At 42.2% G+C, this 23,003-nt stretch overlaps 2 protein-coding genes across 3 annotated transcripts in view; one reads left to right on the forward strand and one right to left on the reverse strand.

Moving 5' to 3' along the window:
- The window catches only part of GARRE1 (granule associated Rac and RHOG effector 1), a 58,596-nt gene extending 39,747 nt beyond the window's left edge, over positions 1-18,849 (forward strand). Inside the window, exons 4-14 of one of the 2 annotated variants that reach the window (XM_021536702.3) lie at positions 1,644-1,784; positions 2,067-2,162; positions 2,301-2,462; positions 3,412-3,570; positions 8,025-8,122; positions 9,543-9,668; positions 10,138-11,117; positions 14,379-14,544; positions 15,404-15,538; positions 17,616-17,694; positions 18,113-18,849. In XM_021536702.3, coding sequence (XP_021392377.1) covers positions 1,644-1,784; positions 2,067-2,162; positions 2,301-2,462; positions 3,412-3,570; positions 8,025-8,122; positions 9,543-9,668; positions 10,138-11,117; positions 14,379-14,544; positions 15,404-15,538; positions 17,616-17,694; positions 18,113-18,430 — 2,460 coding nt within the window. In that variant the 3' untranslated portion in view covers positions 18,431-18,849. The remainder of the gene's footprint in view (positions 1-1,643; positions 1,785-2,066; positions 2,163-2,300; positions 2,463-3,411; positions 3,571-8,024; positions 8,123-9,542; positions 9,669-10,137; positions 11,118-14,378; positions 14,545-15,403; positions 15,539-17,615; positions 17,695-18,112) is intronic. The other variant, XM_021536703.3, reaches the window with a different exon arrangement.
- Positions 18,850-21,535: 2,686 nt separating this feature from the next.
- Positions 21,536-22,939, reverse strand: SS18L2 (SS18 like 2). The gene is made up of 3 exons (XM_021536704.1): positions 22,826-22,939; positions 22,681-22,757; positions 21,536-22,087 (listed from the first exon to the last, which is right to left on the reverse strand). The coding sequence occupies exons 1-3, from the start codon at positions 22,892-22,894 to the stop codon at positions 22,000-22,002; spliced, it is 234 nt and encodes a 77-aa protein (XP_021392379.1). The 5' UTR covers positions 22,895-22,939; the 3' UTR covers positions 21,536-21,999.
- Positions 22,940-23,003: the final 64 nt, after the last annotated feature.

Genomic DNA, 23,003 nt, shown 5'->3' on the forward strand with positions numbered 1-23,003 from the left:
GAGTGTGTGTTTTCCCTAAATTCAGATGACTTGGAGCATGTGCTTGTGCAGTCTCATTTGGCCCACATGGCTTGTTAGTCATCCTGACTAGAAATGCTGTCAAGGTTTTTATTTATCACTAACATCTGCAAGGTACAGGGAAGCAAATTAATTACATGGATGCAGAGGGATTATTTGTGATTTTTACTGCAGCATAAATTTATTACACTGGATAAAATAGGGATTTGGGAGTGCTTTAGGTGTATTACAGATAATTTTAACAGGTCCAATCCTGGTATAGCTGTACTTTTTTGGCATAAAAGAAGTTAATTTTATGTGTAATATATACTTAGCTTCTTAAAACTACTATAGTTTCTAGAAATGCCCTGCAATTGCTATCAAATTTGTTTAAACTGTGATTAAAATTAAACTTGGCTTCACAGAATCAAGGACCTTTTTTTTTTACCTTTTGAGCAACCTACTTCACCTATTTCTGTTTTTCAGAAATAAAAAACCTATATTTCAAAATAGTTTTGTACAAGTATTGTACTAATCAAATCCTGTATTAAACATACATGGGGAGGACAGAGATAAAATACAGATTCTCCATAGTTCCAAAATAACAATAGAAGTAACTTCTCAATTTTTGATAGACTGAAATGACTGATTTGGAGTATTTGTGTAGGATATCAGGAAAACATAAGAAAAATATGTGGTTTCTAAATAAATAAAATTTCTCTCATAACTGTAGATAGACTAATGTAAATAATTCTGATAGAAGTGGCATGTGAAATACTGAAATATTTGCCAATTTTTTTCTTTGGAGTGGAAGGCAATCCACTGTTTTCCTATAAAATCAGCCTCTCTGGCAGGAGAACTGTTGCTTCAGAGTGAAGTTTAAGGTGATACTTTGTCAGTAGCTCAAAACTGGCTTTGCTCTTTAAGGTTTACTTTGGGAACTGCAGTAATTCTGTCTGTGAGGTGGCCTCTGTCCATTGGCTGTAGTCTCCAGTCTGGACATCCTGCTTTAGAGCAAGACACTTTCCTAGACTGGAAAATAACTCACATCTATTTGCTTTACCCTGCTCAATGATGTAGGATTTTATAGCTAAAAGTAGATATTTGGCTTATTTCTTGTTTTTCAAAATCATATTACACAAAGCTATTTTCTTGCTGTGCTAAGTTGGTTTTACTATTGTGTGGCACTTCTCAAATTGCACCACAGTAATCACCCCCAACTTTATGAAGTGTATTATCCTATGAGCACAGGAGTGCTCGTAGACATGATTTAAGATATTTTCTGTTTATGTTGGAGTTATGAGTCCGTCCTCAGGTAACCACAGCCATGGTGTGGGCTGTGTAACAGGATCCCTGGTCCTGACAGGGAGCTGAAATAGTAACAGCAAACAATGCTGAACCCAAGTGCTTGCCAGCACCCGTGTGCTGTACAGCTAACGTCACAGTTCTGCTTCCAAAGCAGCAGTAGCAGTTGAGTAAGTAATAATAAAGTCTCCTCCAGGTCCTTTCCCCCAGGTGCTGCTTCTCATCTCCTGTAGAAGTTTTTAAAGTCAGTGGGCTTTTTTTACTCTTTTTTGAAATTTAATTAAGCCTGACCTAATTTAATGCTGACCCTCCTCACCCTGGATTTTTATTGTACATTACAGGCCACATCTCGACTGCGAGAAAGAGGCTGTGATGGATGTTTGGCAGGAATTGAAGTTCAGCAGCTTTTCTGCTCACAGAGCGTGGCCATCCCTGAACATCAGCTCAAAGAGCTAAACATGAAAATTGACAGTGCTTTGCAGGTGGTTTTTCAAGTCTGCTGCTTTCATGTGCATGTAGTACAGTCAGTGGGTCAAGGAGTGAAATAGGGAAGGAGTGTGTTCCTGCACAATTGCGTGCCATGGGCAGCTCAGAGGTATTTGGGAATTACAGCTTTGGAGTCGTATATGATAAAAGTGTGTATGCCATAGAACTGGGTGGGGTAAATCTTTGTACCAGTCCCTGGCTGTACCCAGACACAGTGACTGTGTGCTTGCTTCCTTGGTGATACACCCGTGCTATCTCAACTTTTTGTTTAATGTCAGGCTTACAAAGTGGCTCTGGAGAGCTTGGGTCATTGTGAATATGCGATGAAGGCTGGCTTCCACTTGAACCCAAAAGCAATTGAAGCAAGTCTTCAGGTAGGATCTGCTAAACCTGCTCTCTTTCATCCCCCTTCACCTTGAAAAGGGTACTTAAAATACACAAACATTTGGACCCATTTTAGGATTTTCTAATGTCTTAATTTCTTCTGTTTGATCTGTTCTTCTGTACTTCAGGGCTGTTGCAGTGAAGCTGAAGCTCAGCAAACAGGAAGGAGACAGACTCCACCTCAGCCCATTCAGTGTGAGCTGCCCACTGTCCCTGTCCAGATCGGATCCCATTTTCTGAAAGGAATCTCCTTCAATGAGTCTGCAGCAGAAAACCTGAAGCTGAAAACGGTAATGACTCCTAATTAACCACAGAAGTAAAGATGGAAGGAGAAAAGTAGAATTCATTAAAATGTAGAGAACAACAGAAACAGAAGTTCCATGCCAAACCTGTGTTCAAAAGTGCTTTTTTTTTCAGCCTGGCTTGCTGTGGTTACACAATGTTGATAATATTGTAGAGCTGTGCCTGTTTGTGATAACATTTTGACAACGTGAGCAGTTTTGGTCAAATACAAGAGGCACAGGCATAACAGGCATAGAGATCTAGGATGCAGTGAATCTGTGAACTTTATGAGAAGAGATGTGCTAGCTATGAAGAAGTACAGAGAAAAGTGAGCCCTTACAGATTCCCCAGTCAGTGGTGCATATGAGAGCCTTCATCTTCTTAAGTGCACAAATAAGCCAGCCCAGCCTGGTACTAAGAGGAGTACTTGAAAAAATACTTTTTAACAAAGTTCCTTTTGATGTCATCTTACAAACTGGAACCAATTTTTAAAAAAGAATGTTAAATTATGGAGAAGTTAATTGTATTTTCAGTATAAACAAATGGAAAATATGTCCATTCAGAAGTAATTTGGGCAATTTTAATCAGCACTTTGACTTTTTTTTAGATAAACCCAGTTCCTTGCTCCTGAAAGAGTTGAAATAATAAGTTGTTCAAAATGCTGCTTTTCTGTTGTCTTTGCAATGCTTTTTGTAGTTTTGATTAAACTGGTTTGCAAGAGTATAAGCAGAAATATTGTTTATGATTTTGGAGCAGTATTGTGTTCCAAACAGCAGAGACAATATTCCATACTTCTGTTCTGCAGTGGAACTCTACTAATTATATAAGACTGGTGAGAGGTTGCAGACATAGCTGTTTGAAAAGCACATAGAACAATGACAAATCCATCTGGAAGCATTGGTGGTGCCATTTGTGAATCATGTGTTGTGTAGGACAGAGTGTTTATTCTTTTTCCAGCACACAATGCTGCAGTTGATCAAGGAAGCTGGATGCCATAATGGACTCACACCCCGGGACGACTCTCCCGTGACTGAAGTGCTGAACCAGGTCTGCCCTTCCACGTGGAGAGGAGCTTGCAAAACTGCTGTGCAGCTGTTGTTTGGCCAGGCTGGACTGGTAGGTGACTACCAATAGTCTCAGGAAAACAAAGTTTATGTAAACACCCTGAAGAGAAGCTAGCTATTTTGGAGTTTAGAAATTAATTTGCAGTGTCTTATTCTGTGTTGCTTTATTTTGAGTGCTGCAGTTAACTTGATTTCTGAGCAAAGTGTGTCCTTGTACAGTGGGGGGGTCTGTAGGTGGTGTTCGTAGTTGACAGGAACAGAAGAATGCACCAGGTGCTTCCTGGTCTCTGTTTCAAGAGAGGACACAAGAAATGAAACTTCTACTTCATAGAGAAATAGAAATATTTTCAAATCCATAGATGACCATGTTAAAAAGAACTAAACAGACCTAAACACACATCTACCCCCTCTCAAGTTAGCTTCAAAACCTGCCATTTTTTCATTTTGTCCCTGCTTTGACTGGAAGCTGAGTTTACTGCCCAGCATAAACCAGCAAGTCTCTGCACCAGGCAATGCTACCTGACATCTCCAACAGAGGACAGAAGAATTAAATGCCTTGCTTTGACATATATGTTCTTGAGGGGAAGAAAAGCAGTGGAATTTACAGTATCTAAGCAGCTGGTACAAATAGATGCTTGGAGCTTACTCTGATAAGAAAATGTGTTTGTGCTCCCATGACTAATTACTGCAATTGCTGCACTTTGTGAAGTGTTTGTGCATGACATGTAGGTTTTTTGGACTCCTGTGGGTAGGGGAAAAGGCTGCACCTTCAACATAGGAAGGAAATGCAAGGATAAAGGTACACTGTAGCTCATGATAGTTTTGTCAAGTATTCTTTGAATTGTCTTTAACCTGCAGTGAGTTAATTGCTTCTTGCTTGTTCATTGTTGATTCCTTGTTCAAGGTGATGGGGGGACCATGAGGGCTTTGTAATTAATTTGTGATTAAAGGACCCAAATAGCTGCATATTTTTAGCTCTGTTTTTCAGACAAGTCACACAACTGGTTAGGTGACCTAGACCTTCCATCCTAGCAAATTAAACCATGTGCTTTTGATACTGTTAAAAGGTTATCCAGTAATGTTGAATGATAAATCAGAAATGATGAATTTGCCAGATATTTCTACTTTAGGATCCCTTTGATACTAGATACCAGATCTTAGATAGTCCCTTAATATTAAATACCTGTTAGAGAAGTAGGTTGAAATTACACTGGAATTCAACTGACTATTCATATAATGGAAGCCTAAAATCAAAGGTGCAGACCATCACTGTCAGCAGCAGTGCTCCTGCTGTCAATCCTTACTTCCTGAGATACAGGGGTTGAAGGGCAGGAGATGGTAGTCTTTGTCTGAGAAGTTTTACAGGGAGGTGTGAGAAGGTGGTGTTTTTGCAGGGACTGAGAAACTGTGGAATAGTAGGATTTATCTAATTTCTACTTAGGTGTTTTGAAAGAAAACATGTATCAAATACTAGTAAATGCAGGGAGGACTGGAAAAAGGATAGGGTTAAATGGGATTGTGTCTTCAGGTGCCACAGTTGGTGGTAGGATGCTGGGAGTCAGCAGCGAGGGACAGGAAATGGGGCCAAGGAGGAAGGAGATGCTCAGCAGCCCTGTGAGTGTGCTGTAATCCAGGAGCAGCTGTGGCTCCTGAGAGTCTGGATGGGGAGTGCCTGGGAGGATGCTGCACCTTCCACCATTTCCTTTCCAGGGGGTTCCAGTGCTGTGCACACCCAAGGCCTGCCCGAGGGGGTTTGAGGAGTGGCACAAGGCACATTTGGACTCAGGAACCTGGAAATGTGCTCTCCCTCAGTCTAGACATAACGAGTTAGACCTGCTGCTAATTGAAGCACTGACATTCTTCAGGTTTGTCATCACTTTTGGAGAGTGGCACCATAAAACTTGCTTACATATTCTCCCAAATGACAGTGCTATGGAGTTTCACTTGTGTTGAGTCCTGAATGTCCCCAAAGATTTTTGCATGAACCTCAGGTTGTCAAAGTAGCAGGCTTCACTCTTCAAAGACACGTAATGAGCTGTGCACACGACAGAAGACCTGCAAGCCTGCTCTCCTTCATTCTCACTTTGATTTGTTACAGTTTAGAAGGGGATGAGGGTTGAGGTTTTTCTTTATAAACTGCCATCTTTTTTTTACAACATCCTTGTATGTGGCTTCATGCAGTGACAAGAAATTGTAATTTGGGTCTTTAAAGAGTTCTTTGGGTGGAAGAGAGAGAGGAAGCACCTGTGAAACAAGAACAATGGATGTCTGAGGTACAGGAAGCTGTTCTCTAAGCACCACCAGGCGGGGAGGGAGGATGTGTTTATTTTCAGTTTATTTTGTGAAGAAGGCAGATAAATGAATCATGGCACAGTATTACGTAGGCTTTGGTGTACTGCTTTTAGATAGTGGGCTGTCTGCATTCATTCATAATTGTGTATGGATCTGTATCTTAAATGCCCAATTGGAAAAAACATTACTTGACAGTCTCACTGGTTTTAACCTATCTTGTGTCCTTATGCCTTTTAAAAAACAAGGCACATTAGGTGTGGAAAGCACAATGAGTTGTGATTTAGTTTCCTTGGTTATTTTGGGCTGTAGATTTTTAACATCAATAATCTGAAGTGCTGATTTTCAGTTCTTACCTTAGCATGTGTATAATAAGAATTGCATTTTGAGATTTGGGTCAACTGATGAAATCTGCATGTTTGAATAAAAATGATGTACATTCAAATGGCTGAATTCAGTGAATGAGTGGAAATAAAACTTCCAATTGGCCTCATGCAAAGAGGTTAACAGATAAAACTCTTTTTTTCATGCTAGTAGATCTTCCCATAGCAAACACCAACATGCATTGCAGGAGCACCTACAGCCCCTAGTAAAGTTTAAATCCCAGATGTCCTGACTCTGACAGATGCTGAGAAATGTAAAGCTTTTTCCAAAGAGAAGAAATGAAGATTTGTCCTGGGGGAGGAGCACCCCAAAGCCTGGACCATGGGCACCAACCATGCACCACAAACAGAACCAGACACAGGCCTGCACAAATCAGAGTTTTTAACCTCTGACTTCAGGTCTGAGGTGCAGACTGTATTTTTCTTGGGGGTTGAAAACAATCACTTCTGAGTTAGTTCTCCTTCTCACAGTTATAAGGAGTTATCTGTTAACAGCTATTAACTGTTATCACAGTTATAAATTACCCCTGCAATAGGGCTGAATTGCAGATTACCAAATTAAATAAAATGAAAATATACAAACACCAAGAAAGGACTGCTGGAATTGTCCTGTTACAAAATGAGAGGTATTTTCAGGGTGGGTGATAGTGTGGCCTTTTGTCACCATGCTTAGATGTGTTTAAAATTTAATAATCCTGGGCAAATGCTTAGAGTTGACTGAAGGAAAAAGAAGGCCTTATGCTAAAATATATTAAAGGTGGGAAATAATTATGTTTAAGTGTTATTTGATGGTTTTGTTAAATTGAGAGAGAAGAAACTCAGCATTTATGTTTCACATTTTTTCATACCCAGTAACAGATAACCAGTTAGAAGCAGGACCAGTGGTAGGTTAGGTGATGGCAACAAAGTCAATAATGTCCCTTGAGGCTTATTTATACCTGAGGACTTTTGCCATTTCAAGGATAAATGACACAGCCAATCTGTTAGTCACTGAAGCAAGGACTGCTGACTGCTGCCAAAAAGCTGCTGTTTCAGCATGACCAAAATAGGAAATTATGGAAATTATCAAAAAGGCCGACCCACGCAGACTGGATAACAACAGAAAGCCTGAACCAAATATGGAAATTACTATCAGTAAATTAAAGGCTAAATGAAGCTGAAGTGAATCCATTCCTTTTCTGAAAAGTTGTCTGAAAAGAAAGGTTCATGACACAGGGTTGGTTTTCAATACTTTCCTCTTCCATGTCTTCATGACATCTTACAGGTGGCTCAGAGTCCAACAAACTGAACAGTGCCTTCTCTTTATTTAATTAGGAATTAATATTTGTACAGTTTCATTAGGTAGAATAGAGAAATGCTGGTGTGGATTTTTATAACCTTGAAAGGGGGGATTTATGTTAGGAATTTTGAAGGGTTTCTGGCTGGATATTACTTGTCTATATTATACCACGCACTACAGTGAAATTATTTAAAACATTTTTCTGAGTAGGTGTTTGGGAGCTCTTAAAGACTGTGCTGAACTTGTCAAAAATGAGGCCTGTTGTGTGGAGCCACTGAGAACCACCAACAGGAAGGCAGAGCAGCTGGTAATGGCATAGTGATGCATTACTACAGGATGTAACTGAGAAGAACTAAGTCCTTGAAATACAGGTTTCTGTACTAAACTAATTTTATATTAAAATAAATTTGCAATGATTTAGTGAGTTGGTTTGGTTTTATTTTGGGTTTTTTATATCTGTAGCATGACTGGGAGGGGAGATTATTGGAGTTTAATTACAGGGGTGATAAAATAACTAATCCTTAAAATTTTTTTCTCTTTTATTTTATTTCCTAGGTGGTTGTGGACACTGCACAGATTGAAAATAAAGAAGCCTATGCTCCTCAGATAAGTTTAGAAGGATCAAGAATTGTGGTGCAAGTTCCATCAACATGGTAAATAAAAATACTGTATTGTAGATTGTGACTGAAGTGTGTGGGGAAAACTGTTGCAGTACAAATGGAAGAGAGAACGTGCACAATTATGTGCATCTCTGTCTGTACTGGTTGAACACCTCCATTCCTCTGTAGGACGTAAGGCAAGAGAGGCAGTGCTGGGGCACTGAGACTTGCAGAAAATGTAAAAGCTTGATGATAAAAGATAAGGTTTCAGAAATAATAACCTACCAGTACTCCTGTTGTGCTCCGCCCTGGCAGGTCCCAGCTGTAGCTCAGAAAGGCCAAGAATCAGCTGAGTTAATGTGAGAGCCTTTGCTCTTTCTTCACTGGGCTGTCCTTTAGGTGCTGTCACGAACTGGGGACCTCTGGGCTCCGAGAGATGCTGTTTCTACCAGATTAGGTGACTGCCTGGTAGAGAATGGTTGATCTGCAGTTTGTGAGGAATTTTTCCTGTTCAAAGAGGGGGAACAGGGAGCAATGGCAGCACTTGTTTCTAACTCGGAAGGAGTCAGTGTTAGGAATTTCAGTACAACACATTTCATTCACTTGACTCCTTACAGAGGCAGCCTGTTCCTAGTGGTGCTGGCGGGATGCCCAGAGGGAGGAGAGTCCCGGTGCTGTGTCCTGGGAGAGGAGAGAAAGGAAAAAAGGAATGCATGTATGCATGCATGTATGATGTGTGTCCTGGTGCTGCTGCCCGGGGGAAGGAAGGAAGGAGTGTCCCGCGGGGAGGGGAAGAAGGAACGAGAGTGTGTGTGAGAGTGTGTGTGTCAATGTCTGTGTGTCTGTGTGTGTCTGTGTGTGTCTGTGTGTGTCTGTGTGTCACTGTGTGTCACTGTGTGTCACTGTGTGTGTCTGTGTGTCACTGTGTGTGTCTGTGTGTCACTGTGTGTGTCTGTGTGTCACTGTGTGTCAGTGTGTCAGTCCGTGCGTCCCGCTGCTCGGGATGTGCCCCCTGCCCGCGGCTCGCTGCCGGGGCAGCGCCGCCTGCTGGCGCAGCCCGTCCCGAGCCCCGCGCTCCCGGCTCGGCACAGCCGCCGCTGCTGGACGTGCGGAACTCTGCCAGGACCCTGCCGGGCTCAGGCTCGGCATGTGCTGGGTTGTGTCAGGCTCTTGCCCTGTTCCAGAAATGGCTGTTGTGTTTCTGTGTCCGTCGCTGCTGTGCCTGAACTGTGCCTGCTGAAGAGCTCTTGTCAGTGACCGTCTCAGTACGGTGCACTGCTGAACCTTGAAGTTAGGTTAGCTCTGTGTTCCACAGCAGGCAGAGCTCAGGCTGCAGCCCAGGAACCCCTAGGCATTCCCATGTCGTTCTGCAGGAGTGCAGCTATTGGCCTTCTGTGTTCTGATTGATATGGTAGAATTGTTTAATGTAAAAAAATGAGTATTTTGATTCCTAATTGAAACATAATGATGACAGGTGTCTGAAAGAAGATCCAGCAACAATGTCTTTGCTACAGAGGAGTCTGGATCCGGAGAAGACTTTGGGGCTGGTAGATGTGCTGTATACTGCTGTGTTTGATACACACAGGTGGAAGGAAGGAAGGTATATCTCTTTTCTAGTTCAAACTAAGCTGTTGTTGAATAATCTGTGCTGAGGGATTTGATAGTGCCAGCTCATCAGAAGGGGAAAACAGGAGTCAAACTGAGAGTGAGACACTGTTAATCCCCACAGATACCTTCTGGGTACATCCAGAGATACAGGAGACTGTTTACAACCAAACCAGCAGCATGTCCAAGGGTTAAAAAGTATTTGCTTCTCTCTTACAAAAATACTTTATTTATATTAAATTGGTCTCCATTTGGTCTCGAAGCACAACTAAAATTCAAAGAGTTGAAAGTATTGCAAATATGAGGAATAATTTGCTTTGTTACCATAAGAAGTAGCTGGTACACTTGGCAGTCTTTGCTGTTGTTTCTTTCTTGAGCTACTATCGAAATACACGTTTTTCCCCAAAGTACAAACTCAGTTATGTATTAGGTGGTTTGATATACATGTTTTTTTATTGATGCAGAGAGCAAGCTTTGCCTTGTATTCAGATCCAGTTACAGCGTGAAATCTCAGAATTTGGGAGCCAAGTTGACATGCCATCGGGGAATGGGAGCAAATCTTCAGGGGGTCTGCAAAAGACATTCTCAAAATTGACTTCACGGTTTACAAAAAAAACTTCCTGCACTAGTACAAGTAACACAGGAAGTTACTCAATCCCCAGTACACCTTCCAAAAACGTCTTCATAAGTTCCAGCTCAGAGGAGAAAGCTAAAATGCCCACTAACATGGACGCACGGTTGCAGAACCTCCTGAACATTGGGAACTTCCCTCGGAGCGCAGAGGCCCTGCAGCCGGTGCAGAGCACAAATAACCAGCTCGTCAATGGGTTTCTAGTGGAAAGACGGGACAGCTTCTTCAAACCAGATGATGGCAAGGATGACAAAGGTATGAATTTACCAACTGACCAAGAAATGCAAGATGTTATAGATTTCTTGTCTGGTTTTAACATGGGCAAATCCCAGCAGACTTCTCCGATGGTGAAAAGAAGGAACTCTGTTGCATCCTCTACAGCAACAGAACAAAAGTCAGGAGCAGTTCAACAGCAGCCGCAGTCTGTGTCTCACACCCCACTGCATCCTCCTCAGCAAGGCTTGTCCCAGCAGCAGTCCCAAAAGCAGCAAATGCAGTATTACCAACACTTGCTTCAACCTATTGGACCACAGCAACGTGTACCTGCCAAATGGCTCAGTAATTCCTCACAGCAGCAAGCTCCGGCTGTTGGAGCTGGATTGTCTCATATAAATCAGTGGAACAATCCTGGTTTTTCAGATTTAAGCTCTGATTTGTACAGCTTGGGTCTTGTGAGCAGCTATATGGACAATATGATGGCAGAGATGTTAGGACAGAAACCACAAGGACCTAGAAACAACACATGGCCAAATCGTGACCAAACTGATGGAGTGTTTGGGATGTTGGGAGAAATCCTGCCTTTTGACCCTGCAGGTGTGTGTCTTTTCCTTTATTATGCTTTTTTAAAGGGTCCTTTGTAAAAGAATACTGTGAGATATTACTGGCAATAATGTCATTTCACGTGCTGCCCAAGGGATGTAAGGGTGCTGACCAGGGCAAGCAGGAAATTTCTGTATGTGCTTATTTGCTTTTTTAACAGAAGGTGATCTTAAAACTCTCATTCATAAGCGAGAATGGGAACCAATTCCTTGTTTCTTTTTCCAGTTGTAGTAGTCTGACCTTTCCTATATGGAGCACAGCAGAGTACTGAAAAGATACTTACAGATTATGTTCCTGTACATAGTTTGTAAAACTGTTTAAAATCAAACTCAGGCACGTTCCCTCTCCACAGAATTATTCTTCCTGCTCTTAGCAGTAACCTGGAGATACAGCCGGGTTGCATCTTTCCCATATCCCCCATTCTCCCTCCATTGCTCCCCAGTTCCCTGGGAGTCATACTGGTTCCTGTTCCACAGCTGTTTCTGCAATCAAAAATTTGGATGTCAAAGGATTAGAGACTTAAGAGCAAGTGTCATGAGGTTTGCCACGTGTTTGGACCACCAATAAATTGTAAATATAGATGAATTGAGATAAAATTCTAGAGTCATAAACAAATAGCTACAAACCAAGAAATTGACCATGGAGTCTAAGAGATGAATCCCCATGTGGGTCATTGGCTTGAGAGCTGGACTTGGTGATCCTTGTGGGTCTCTTCCAACTCAGAATATTCTGTGATTGTGTGATTCTGATGGTAGTATTTAAGAACAACTTACACAGCTGCTACCTTGTAAATGTAACTTCTGTTGGCCTGGAACACAGCTGCGGGAGTGTTGTAGTGTGCATTTATGGCAACTGCCTGGAGGGAGGAGCAGAGAACAGGGAAACCTTTTATCAAAGCAGGGCTCAGTTTCCCGCGCTCATTTGCACTTGTCTGTGTTTGCAATGTGTAGGCGTCTCAAACCAGCTCCTTTGACTCATAATTATGATAGTTATTTTGTCAACTTAGTTGATTAATTAGTGTAGTTTCTATGGCAAAAATAGCCACCGTATTCTTGCTTAATAACTGTAAGTCTGAATTAGCATCATCTTGCTTAAACATACTTAGGGTATAGACTTAAGGATTATCACAGCCTCTAAGGAAGGACAAAATTATTCTCAGCAAGCACTAAGTCTGTGTGTGTGTAGGGAAAAGAAAGCTGGTATGCAAATGACTGATATTCTCTGCATTTTGAATCCATTATATTTCTATAGTGTTTTCCTTTTGCTCTACATAAAACAAATAGTTTTATTCCATTTGATGAATGCCAAGGATGTAGAAAGTGGTACTTGGAAAATGTGACTTACTCATGTTCCATAAATGATGCTCAGTGGATTACGATACCCGCTTCTACAGTTGTAGTAATAAGTAGACAGTATTTTTCACAGATCTGGTTTTTAAAAAACCAAAACCAAGCAAAACTCCTTCCAACTGAATGCTTTTCCACTAGAAAGAATTTTTCTTCATAGAACTTGCCAGGTTGAGGTATGGTGTAGAAATTTTCATTTTAAGCTTTAGTGTCATACAAAAATTTGTAAAACAGAAAACTGTTTTTCATTTCCAGGGTTTCCTAGGACTGTACATTTGTCATTTGAAACAAACCACATTACTTTTTTGATAAATAGTTTTAGAGTCTGAAAATGATGTCTCTTTTCAGATGAAAAACTGCTGATTAAGAATTTATAAAATTGAAATTTATGGTTTTTCATGTTGAAGGCCTAACTAGTCCCAACAATGTATTTTGTAGTACTTTAGTCATCACTAAGAACCTGATGAAGGAATGTTGCAATAAGAACTAACAGAAGGAATTTGGTAACACCAGTCTTTTGGAGTAAAAGACTATCTGATGAAAAACTGTTCACCTGATGTTTTCAGTGAAGTAAAAATTAACACAAGCTTCTATTTTGAATATACCAGCACTTTAGAACTTAATGCTGTTTGTCCATAGGTAAAAAAAGCCTGGATGTCCTTCAGAATCCATCTAGACTCTAATCTTAGATCTGAGGGACTGCCTGGCTTCCAGCCTCATCTTAAATAGACATAAAGATATTTCAGAGGAAGAACAAGCTCTGGTGGGGATGTTTTATTCCTAGACAGCTCTCAGATAGCCCTTGCTTAATAAAGGAGGCAGAGAAAGTACGTTTTCTTCACTGCCTGTTAAATTTGCATTCAGCAAAACATTGTGGAGGTCTTTTCTGGATGTGTCAAATGAGAACAAGGAAATGTATCTTCCAAATGCAGGGAATGTAGGGAGCTGTCAGATGAAAGTGATTTCTGCTTTGGAGCTGTGCATGATTGTTGGATGTTCTTCAGTCTCCACTCAATCTCCAACTGAGACTGGCAAACCAGCAGCTCAGTACTTCCCCACTGCAATTACTGTGCATATAGTCTAGACATTTTCCATAAATCCAGTCAGATTGCCAAGTTTTTTTCTCAGGGAGGAAACAAAAGCAAAGGAAAGAGAAGCTGTGGAACTCAGTTAGTGACTCATTATCAGCAGTCTTTTGAATACAGCAATTGCTTGCTCTAATCAATGGAGCATTTGAAACACTTTTGGATTAAGGCTTTTGCTGTGTCTGCTCAAGACCATGCTTATTTCTTATTGGATGCCTGGGACACAAAAAGCATGTTGAGAATGGAAGAATTTTTAAATAACTGCTTTTTTCTGTAAATATAATTCTTATTCTGAAATATTTTGTAGTCAGAATCAGAATATTTTCAAAATTGTCTCATCCTTATAGGAAGGAGGCAGTTTTGGCGCTCCGTGTTCTAGTATGATCCAAGCAGGATCACAACATAGCTGGAAATCATGCTGTACTCTGGTACCAACCACAGTAACTGTTCTACTCTTTTTCACATGTGTGGATAAATGTACAGTGTCCATTCCATCAGTGTCTGCTGATACTGATGGAATGGACTGATACCTTTCAGCACAGACATGATCATAGCACAAACACAATTTCCCTGATGGAATGCAAGGGGCAGGTGTACTTCCATGTGATAATTATTATGCACCATGGATGCTGCGTATCCCATCTTTGTAAAACACTTCCTCTTCAGTGTTCTTCACTGCTCCATGAAGACCTATCCACTGCAGGCTGCCATTTATCATCAGGGCGGAATGACTTTGTTGTGGGGTATGGTCAAAGCTAAAGCACGGCAAGTGCAGCAGAAATAGCCGGGTGTCAGCAATGGACTTGTTACTTTCTTCCGCTCAGTTGGCTCCGACCCCGAGTTTGCCCGCTATGTTGCTGGGGTGAACCAGGCTATGCAACAGAAGAGGCAAGCACAGCACGTCCGTCGTCCCAGCACCGCGCGTGGCAACTGGCCTCTTCCCGATGATCCTCATAAAACCTGGCCCTTTCCCGAGTATTTCACAGAGGGGTAAGAGACTGGACAGGCTGCATGGTTTATTGTGTAACTTTATTTTGCTCCCACACCTGGCACAAGGTGGGAATACTGGTTGTTTTTTCAGTTGCTGATGCATCTGTGAAAGCTGCAGTTCACTGTTAAGAGTGAGCATTGTGACCCTGCCTGCTTTGCTGACCCCAAGGCACTGACATGCTTGATGTCATCCTTAGAGTGGCATGGATACTGACTGTGTCTCCAGCAGAGGAAATAAGGAATCTATAGCCCAGATGTGTTCAGGAGAGTTTTCTTTGAGTAATTTGAAAACAGCTTTAAGACCTAGTTTTGATGAAAAGTGATGCTGTCAAAGCCTGATTGAATTCAGTTTTCTAGATTTTAGCCACTTAATCCTGCTTCTAAAAGGCAGCGACCTCAAAGCAGGCACATTTGTAGTTTTTAATATCTTCCATATTACTTAACTATTTACTACACAAGAAGCATTTCAAGATTCTCTGTCCATTTGTCCATAATGTAAGAGCTGTGAGTCTCTAGTGTAGAAGAGTAGGATGGATATGTGTTCTAGCTCAGTTTTGCAGTGAAAGTCAAGTACTTAGTGATTCCAAAACCAAGCATCACTTGTTTCTCCTTCCTGACCAGGAGAGGTAGTTCTAATTTATATAATTATTGTAGTTAAAGATATATAAAGAGGCTGTAACAGACAGAGCAGTTAATGTGACCAGTCAGAACTAGCAAAAGTATTACTGACACATTTTACCAAGTACTGAAATGTTCTGCTCTGAGGTATCACCTGTGACAAAGATTCAGCACAACTGTGGCACACAGTCTGGGCCAGGCACTGTAAATACGAGGACCAATACAACTTTCTGTCTTGCAGTGATGTGACAAACAGCTGGTCTGGTACTCAAGGAGACTCTGCCAGCTCAAGTGATGAGACCTCCTCAGCTAACGGAGACAGTTTGTTCTCCATGTTCTCAGGGCCAGACCTTGTTGCTGCTGTAAAGCAGAGGAGGTGAGCAAAATTAATAGAAACAGACCACTTTGTAAGATTCTTTTTGTTTATATGTAATTTCATTTGAGTAGCCAGACCAAGGAAATTCTTGCCAATGAGACAAGTCTCCACAACCATGAGTTTGTGAAGAAGGTACTAGTTTTGTGGATACTACACTGGTGATGTGGACCGGGGGATTCCGGGGAAGTCAGCTGTATTAGCAGCTTTCTCCTTGTACAAACCAGCACTGTGCAAACAGCCAGCTGTTCACTGAAGGTCTAGGAAAGATCTGATGCTTTCCCTCTTCCATGAGAGTCTCCTTTGGATGCCACTTCCTGGGGCTTCATGAGATCCTCAGTGGTTTTGTGGAGTGCCTGGCTGCAGCTGGGCCTGACATGGTGGGTTTGGGTGCCTTTGGGTGTCTTCCCTGGCCTCAGCTGCAGCCCGTGGCACTGGGGAGAAGCTGCCACTGCCCTGGTGTGGACTTCTCACCTTGGCTGCTGCAGCCGTTCTGGGAGTGGGAAAGACATGCCTGCTTAATCCTCTGTTTCTCACAGCAGGAAGAGAAGGCCAAACTGCCTTTGTGAATAATTTCAGTAATGGAAAAACTAAGCCAGGATTTCCAGCTATCAGTAGTGTGAATTACAGCAATTCTGCTTTTCTAAAGGGCTGGAGGCTCGGTGTCTTTGGAACCTCAGTGATTGCACAGCAGAGGGTAGTTAGAACAATAGTAACAAAAGGCCCAAGATGAAGCACGAATACCAACCCAATTCCAGTCGGGAATTGTTCTCTCAAACTATTTTTCAGTCTTTTCTAAAAATTAAATAAGTGGCCAAATATATGTTCGGAGTCACAGAATAATTTGGAGTCAGTATATAGATACAAGATTGTCTGCTTTTTGGTGAATTAAAAAAAAATGGCAGTTTCTCACAGTTTCTACCTGGAGAGCTATTTTTGTATGTATTATCAGAGTGGAATAAGAGTAGCTACTTTCTGAATCTTTACACTTAGCCAAGACTTCATAGGGAGGGAACAAAAATTGAGCTTCAATGAATGTTAAATTGAAATTAATGGGAAAGAGCCATCTCATAAACAGTCAAAGAAAAAGGAGTATTTTTTAAAAAAAAGCAGCAGGGAAGGAAAACAGACACATAAGGCTGACTTAACACGCCAAGCCAGCAGATAGCTGGAGACTGATGATGGTGCAAGAAAAGCCTGTGGTTTATGTAAGTGCTCTAAAGAGCAGAAGAAAGTTTCCAAAGAGGTGCTTCATTGACCAAAACCTCAGCTGAAGTAACAGTACTACTGTCTCCTGTTACCTGCAGGAAGAACAGCGTTCTGTTGGCGAGGGCCTGACAACACACCAGAGCTAAAGCTGGGCAGTAAGAGGAGGTAGAAGGGTGACCCGCGAAGGGCTGCTTACCTATGGGAGCCTCACTGGAGCATGATGATTGGGTTTTTTCCAAAAAGGATGAAATAAAAGATTCTGCTTTAATGCAAACCCATGCCCTTAATCACTCCTCCTAAAAAAACCAACCAACCAAAACAAAAAACTAGGAAGAAAAACCCCAAAACAAAAACAAACCCAAGGAAAAAAACCTTCCAGAATGCACATGTGGTCAAAGATTTCTATTTGATAACTAGGTGTTAGATCACAAATTTAAGCTGAAGGTAGAACATTTTTCTTCATTAAAAATTACTGTGCTTCAGCAGATGTTTCACTTCCTCAACTGGTATTTTATCTTACATAGAAGGTTATTTCAGAAAAGATACTTTAAAAATCCAAAAGAAGCCTAGCCACAAGAGTAGGTAACAGAAGAAAAACCACAATTTCTGGCAAATTTCTTGAATGTGAGCAAAAGTCTATCCCAGCTTCCTTTCACCTCTACAAAAATGTTGAAGCTGTAGCTCCAAGAACCACTGTGTTGTCATGTCCCTGACAGTTTCTGTATTGTTGCTTTTACCTGTGCTGTATAAAAAGTACATTAAGCTGGATGTTTGTGAAAACAGTACTGTAGGCTGCCTGATCTGTGCCAGTGGCAGATTGAGGGTGACTCATTTAAAACCAAAAAGTAAATGTCTCTCTCCTTCTGGGCAGAAAACACAGCAGTGGTGAACAGGAACCCAGCACGCTGCCATCGCCCCCGCTCCTCTCTGCAGCAGATGACCGCAGTCAGGTGAGCTCAGCGTGGCGTTGCTTGGTCCCTTCTGCTGGCATTTGGGGTGGGGCTAAGTGAGGCAGTCAGCTGGAAAAGCATCTGTATCTCCAGATTGTTTACTTCAGTGAAAAGCTAAACCATCTGCACTCAAGTAGCATGAGATGCTTTTGTCAGTCACCAAGCTTACTGTACTAAAAGTGGAAATAATTTGCTTTTTCCCTTTCAGTGAGGCCACTGTGCATCAAGCTGAAGCAAATGTTTTTTAACAGGTTTAAGAATTGAGAGTGTTACCAGTATGCATCAGTTTGGCTTTCAAATAATAAACTAATCTTGTGAAAATATCTCAAGGAGGTGATAAGGTGTGTTAAGTATTGTCTCCAAAAAGCAGCATTCTGTTATTAAATCGAAGCACCCCCAACTCATTTTGTGTTTTCAGGATAACAAGACCAAAACCTGGCCTCCCAAGGCCCCGTGGCAGCACACATCCTCGGTGCCGAGCACGCTGCCCAGCCAGAGCGCGGCCCTGTACCCCATGAGCAGCTCCGTGAGCCAGTGGAGCGACACCATGCAGATGCTCCAGTCGCCCATGTGGGCCAGCGACTGCGCCCCGGCAGCCGGCCTCCCCTCCAGCTTCGCCTACGCGCAGCAGCAGCAGCAATCCCAACAGGCTTCCCAGCACAAACAGATGAACAAGGGCTTTAAATCGTTCCCAGTAAAGCACGAACGCAGACCATCTTACCTGCACCAGTACTAACTGCTCTTTGTACTGGAAAATGCAGCACAGGGCCAAATGAAAATTACGTTACTTTGATTCACAGTGCTGTGTTGGCTATATCCTGTTTCTCTCTTGGTGTGGGATTGAGGGGGTTTGGGTGACATAGACAAACTCTCGGATTCTGAGTTACAGTGCTGAGCAAAAATGGCCAATATGTTTGGTGTACATGAAACAGCCCAAAACTGTGATGTAGAAATGCTTTTAAAATGTGTAGTTGCCTTTACTTTCAAGACATTTTTTTTTTTTCTAAAAAGAACTGCTGAAGGACTACCATACAAGAAACACTGTATTTTATAGCTATCTTTCATATAGATTTATAGTTAAAACATCTTACTGAAACACATTGAATATGTTGAAGCAAATATATAGTGGTCACTTTGCTCAACACTGTGTTTAAATTTATAAAGGACAAGCTGTAGAACCTTCGTATTCTCCATTACAGCCTGTGGGCAGCTTTTTTAAAATGAAGTGCAACAGCAGCTTTTCCTGTGCTACACAAGTGAGTTCATCTGGGAACTGCTGCAGAAACAGCTGCAAAACTGAGTTTTGTGGCAGTTTCCTTACTGTAGGATCAGCAGAACCACTCAGCCTTGTGTCTTCAACATTACCTGAGCTGCTTGACATAGATGGCACCTGTGTGGGCAGCGGGACCCTGGTTCTCACACACCTGTGTGGGCAGCGGGACCCTGGTTCTCACACACCTGTGTGGGCAGCGGGACCCTGGTTCTCACACACCTGTGTGGGCAGCGGGGCCCTGGTTCTCACACACCTGTGTGGGCAGCGGGGCCCTGGTTCTCACACACCTGTGTGGGCAGCGGGACCCTGGTTCTCACACACCTGTGTCCTGTGGCTGCATTTGGCCAAAGGCATTATCCACACGGTGCTCCCACAGTTTGTGAAAGCAAAGGCTAAGAGACTACTTGCATTTATTTAAAGTCTTATTTCAGATGCTACAGTTGATTAAAAATTGTGAGCTGGCTCAGAAGATACTAAAACTGAAATGTGGGGTAGCAGTTAGTTAAAAGAACATTATTTTTTTTTTAAGGATAAAGTAATTATTTGCAGTCAGTATGTGCCAATAAGTGAACCTGTGGAATTAGGAATAATCTTCCAACCAAAGTGGATCGGGGCGAGTGACTGGTGCTTATAAATTCAAGAACAGTGGTAAATATATGTATACCTATCCCACTGTATATGAATTGAGATTACAGAAGATTCTTTATATAGTTAGAGCTTATTTAAATTTTCATATTTCATCTTTGAAAGAGTCTAAAAACCACAGTATTTTCTGGTATAAGAGTTTTGACAGTATTAATCTTATTTTTGTATTTTTCTTAAGTCATATCATTCTAATACGTTAACTACTAGTAAAATGGGTTATTAGTTCTAACTACATAATTTTTCAATGAAGATAAAGCACATTTTTTGGTTTTGGTTTTACAAACTAAGTACATCTATATCTGAAGATACCAAAAAAATAAATACTATATATATATATATATATATAAATAAAAAGTATACACAACACTAAAACTATTAAACATTTGGGTATTTAAAACCCATCCACCTTTTTTGTTTGTAGGGTGACGGGCTCTATTTGCAGGCCCAAATTGTTACCTTTTGTGCTGTTTGAGGATGCCAATGTTGCCTGTATTTATGATATTGTCACCATGTTTTCTGAAACTTCATACTTACCATGTTTACAAAGATTTGTTTGCTGTACATAGACTTTTTACAGTAATGTGCTTTGCACAATCAGTGTGGCTTCTGTCTGTAAATTGTTAATGGTCTGTACTACTATAATTTTGAAAACCTTCCACTGAAAACGTTAGTGGTTATTTAACTTCATGAATGGTTTTGAGTTTCCTAAATCTTGTTGTTTAGACCTAATATTAAATCCCAAATTTGGCTGTACTTACTTGGTTATTCATACTAAGACGAAAATGGAAGTTAATGAAATCAACTTAATTTTGACCTTTTTTTCTAATAAGTGCCAAAATGATTGCTATAGTTTTTGCAGTTTATTCATAACTACAAATGCTGGCAAGTTTCTGGACCTACATAAGTGAATTGTGAAAACAAAGAAAGTTTGTCTGCATTTTGACCACGTGGGTGCTACTCTGTCCTTTGCTTCCGATTGTTCTGAACACTGGCAATTTTAAGAATTGTTGCACTTGGCAAATGAGTCTTGCCCTTAAACTTCACTTACACTGCCAAGTGCAAGGGTTTGGTGCTTAGTTAACTTACCCTTATTGCAGTGCTTCTTGTGAATAGCTAATGCTTCTGAACTGGAACTGTACAGTTTGTATTTTAAAGCTTCTGTAAAAGTAGACTATTTGCTTTATTAAAGATATACATTTAATAGGTCATACCTGTTTAAAATATGCACCTTGCTGAAAATGAGCAGCACCTTAAACTGTAACTTCAGTTTGTAAACAAAGATCTTATTACATTAACATGGGATTATTTAACAGTTTGAAAATTGTCAACTGCCTACTTACTGACTCTATCATATAAAAATGAACTTCATGCACAGTCCAATCTTTAAAGCTGCTTTCTCAAGTGATGTCACAGAAGAATGTGGTACAGACAATGCCTCACCAGCGTCTCTGAACCAGTAGCACAGGTAAGCATTGCCAAAATCACATTTTTAGAAATCAGAGCGTCAGTAACTTTGATGGTAGTAAACTCTGTCCCCCTCCCTGCTGTGATCAGGGCTATGAGGTGAGTGTGTGTTAATTGTGGCACTGGAATGCTGTATGCAGGGTGTGCAAAGCTGCTTTCTTCCTTAGTGGATAGGAGCACACATGCATGCAGCTGGCCAGCAGTGCTGACAGTACCCAGGAAGCACATGAACCCATTCTGATTTTGCAAGAATTGACTTGTTTACAGAGCATTTCAAACATGGAGAAAAAGCCTTAGTAAACTTGGGCAAAAGCTTCTAAAATAATGGCTTGGTTTCTGCCTTACACATAATTGCCGAGTGGTGTGGCAGTCCTACCAGTCCTTGGAAAGTTAACATTTCTGTTTGAACTAAAGCATGGAGTAGCTTTTTTTTTTCATGTAGTATATTAATTCAGAATATACTAGAACATGAACATCTTCAGTTTATTTAGCACAATTGTTCTGATACAGGATACAAGAGTCTACTGCTTTTATATATGGAACATATGCCTCACTTCATCATGTTGGAGGTAGGAGTCACCTAGAGTAACATTTACCTTGTTATTATAGAACCTTACTCATGAAATGGGCTCTGCTTCCTTTAGTGCTGTCTTCACAACCAGGCTATTCCCAGAAGTACACTGGAGTTTTTCAGAGGGAAAAGGGAATGTGCTAATTATCATTCTTAAGCTGTGTTAGTTACAGTAACAGGGGAAAAGCTGGCCTAATACTACACTGAGTAACTACGTTCACATTTTAAACACAGAAGTATGAATCACTTTTTACCTGCTTTTTTCAAACCCACTTTCTTGGCTTTCAAAGTGGGACTCTAAACTATTTCTACAGTCTCTGAAAGCAGCACTGCTCATGTCCAGGTATTGCAGTCAGTCTACAGGCTTCTGCGTCCTGGGCGGAGTGGCATCAGCAATTGTAGCTAAATAAATGAGGTTCCTGTGCAGGATATGCTGGTACCTATGAAAGGAGGAAACACAGCATCTGGGAGACGTTCTTTTCTGGACAACTACCCATTCTTCCACTCGTATACTCTGATCAGTATTTGCAGTTAGGGAAAAAAAAGCAAACTAGAATAATAAATCAGGGGAAATTTAGTGTTCTTATTCTGAAGCCCGATATAGAGCGCTGAGCTGCACTCGGTAGTCGAGCGTGTGCGACCACCCAAGTCCGATGGGAAGTGGACATTGAGCCCGCAGCCCTGAGAGCCGCAGAAGGGCAGCGGAGCAGGAGAGGAGCGAGGTGCCCGTCGGGCTGCCCCGAGCAGCTGCGGCGCCGCCGCCGTCAGGCTGCGACAGGCTCGGTGTGCCGCACACGGCAGGGACGGCAGAGCGGCCGCCACACCAGCGCTGAGCGAACACCCTGACCGAGGCGGCAGGCTCCGTCCGTGCTTTACACGTCTCTGGAAACGATTCTGGGGAAAGCCCTTTGTAAACCCAGACGCATTTCCCTGGTAGCAGCAGGAAAGCCCCAGGAGCGGGAGCCGCCTTTCACCCCCGCTGCCGCAGCTGGGCCCCAGCGCTCCGCCCCGCCCGCCCACGTCGGTCACTCACTGCACGCAGTCGGTGGCGCGGCCCTTGTTCTGGTACTCCACAATGCAGCGGATCAGCTGGTCGTTCTCCTCCAGCAGCTGCGGCAAACAGCACGGTCACCACCCGCCCCGGCCGTCCCGTCCCGTCCCAGCCCGGCGTGGCTCACCCGCTGCAGCGTGTCCTGGTTCACCTCGGCCGTGCCGCGCAGCCGCTCGGGCACGAACGCCACGGACATGGCGGCGCGGCTGAGGGCGCGGGCCCGCCCCCGCCGCGCGCACGCGCGGGCCCGCCCCCGCCGGGAGCCGCGCGCCCCGCCCCGCCCGGCCCGCGCAACAAACAGCGGC

This window comes from Lonchura striata, chromosome 13, assembly GCF_046129695.1.
Source record: "Lonchura striata isolate bLonStr1 chromosome 13, bLonStr1.mat, whole genome shotgun sequence".
In the NCBI taxonomy this organism is placed as follows: Eukaryota; Metazoa; Chordata; class Aves; order Passeriformes; family Estrildidae; genus Lonchura; species Lonchura striata.

Excerpts from the sequence above, each read along its gene's own strand:
- SS18L2 (XM_021536704.1), bottom strand. The coding sequence starts at position 22,894 with ATGTCCGTGGCGTTCGTGCCCGAGCGGCTGCGCGGCACGGCCGAGGTG. Across the intron at positions 22,758-22,825 it reads ACCAGGACACGCTGCAGCGG|CTGCTGGAGGAGAACGACCA; the intron begins GTGAGCCACGCC and ends TGTTTGCCGCAG. Across the intron at positions 22,088-22,680 it reads CGCGCCACCGACTGCGTGCA|GTACCAGCATATCCTGCACA; the intron begins GTGAGTGACCGA and ends CTCCTTTCATAG.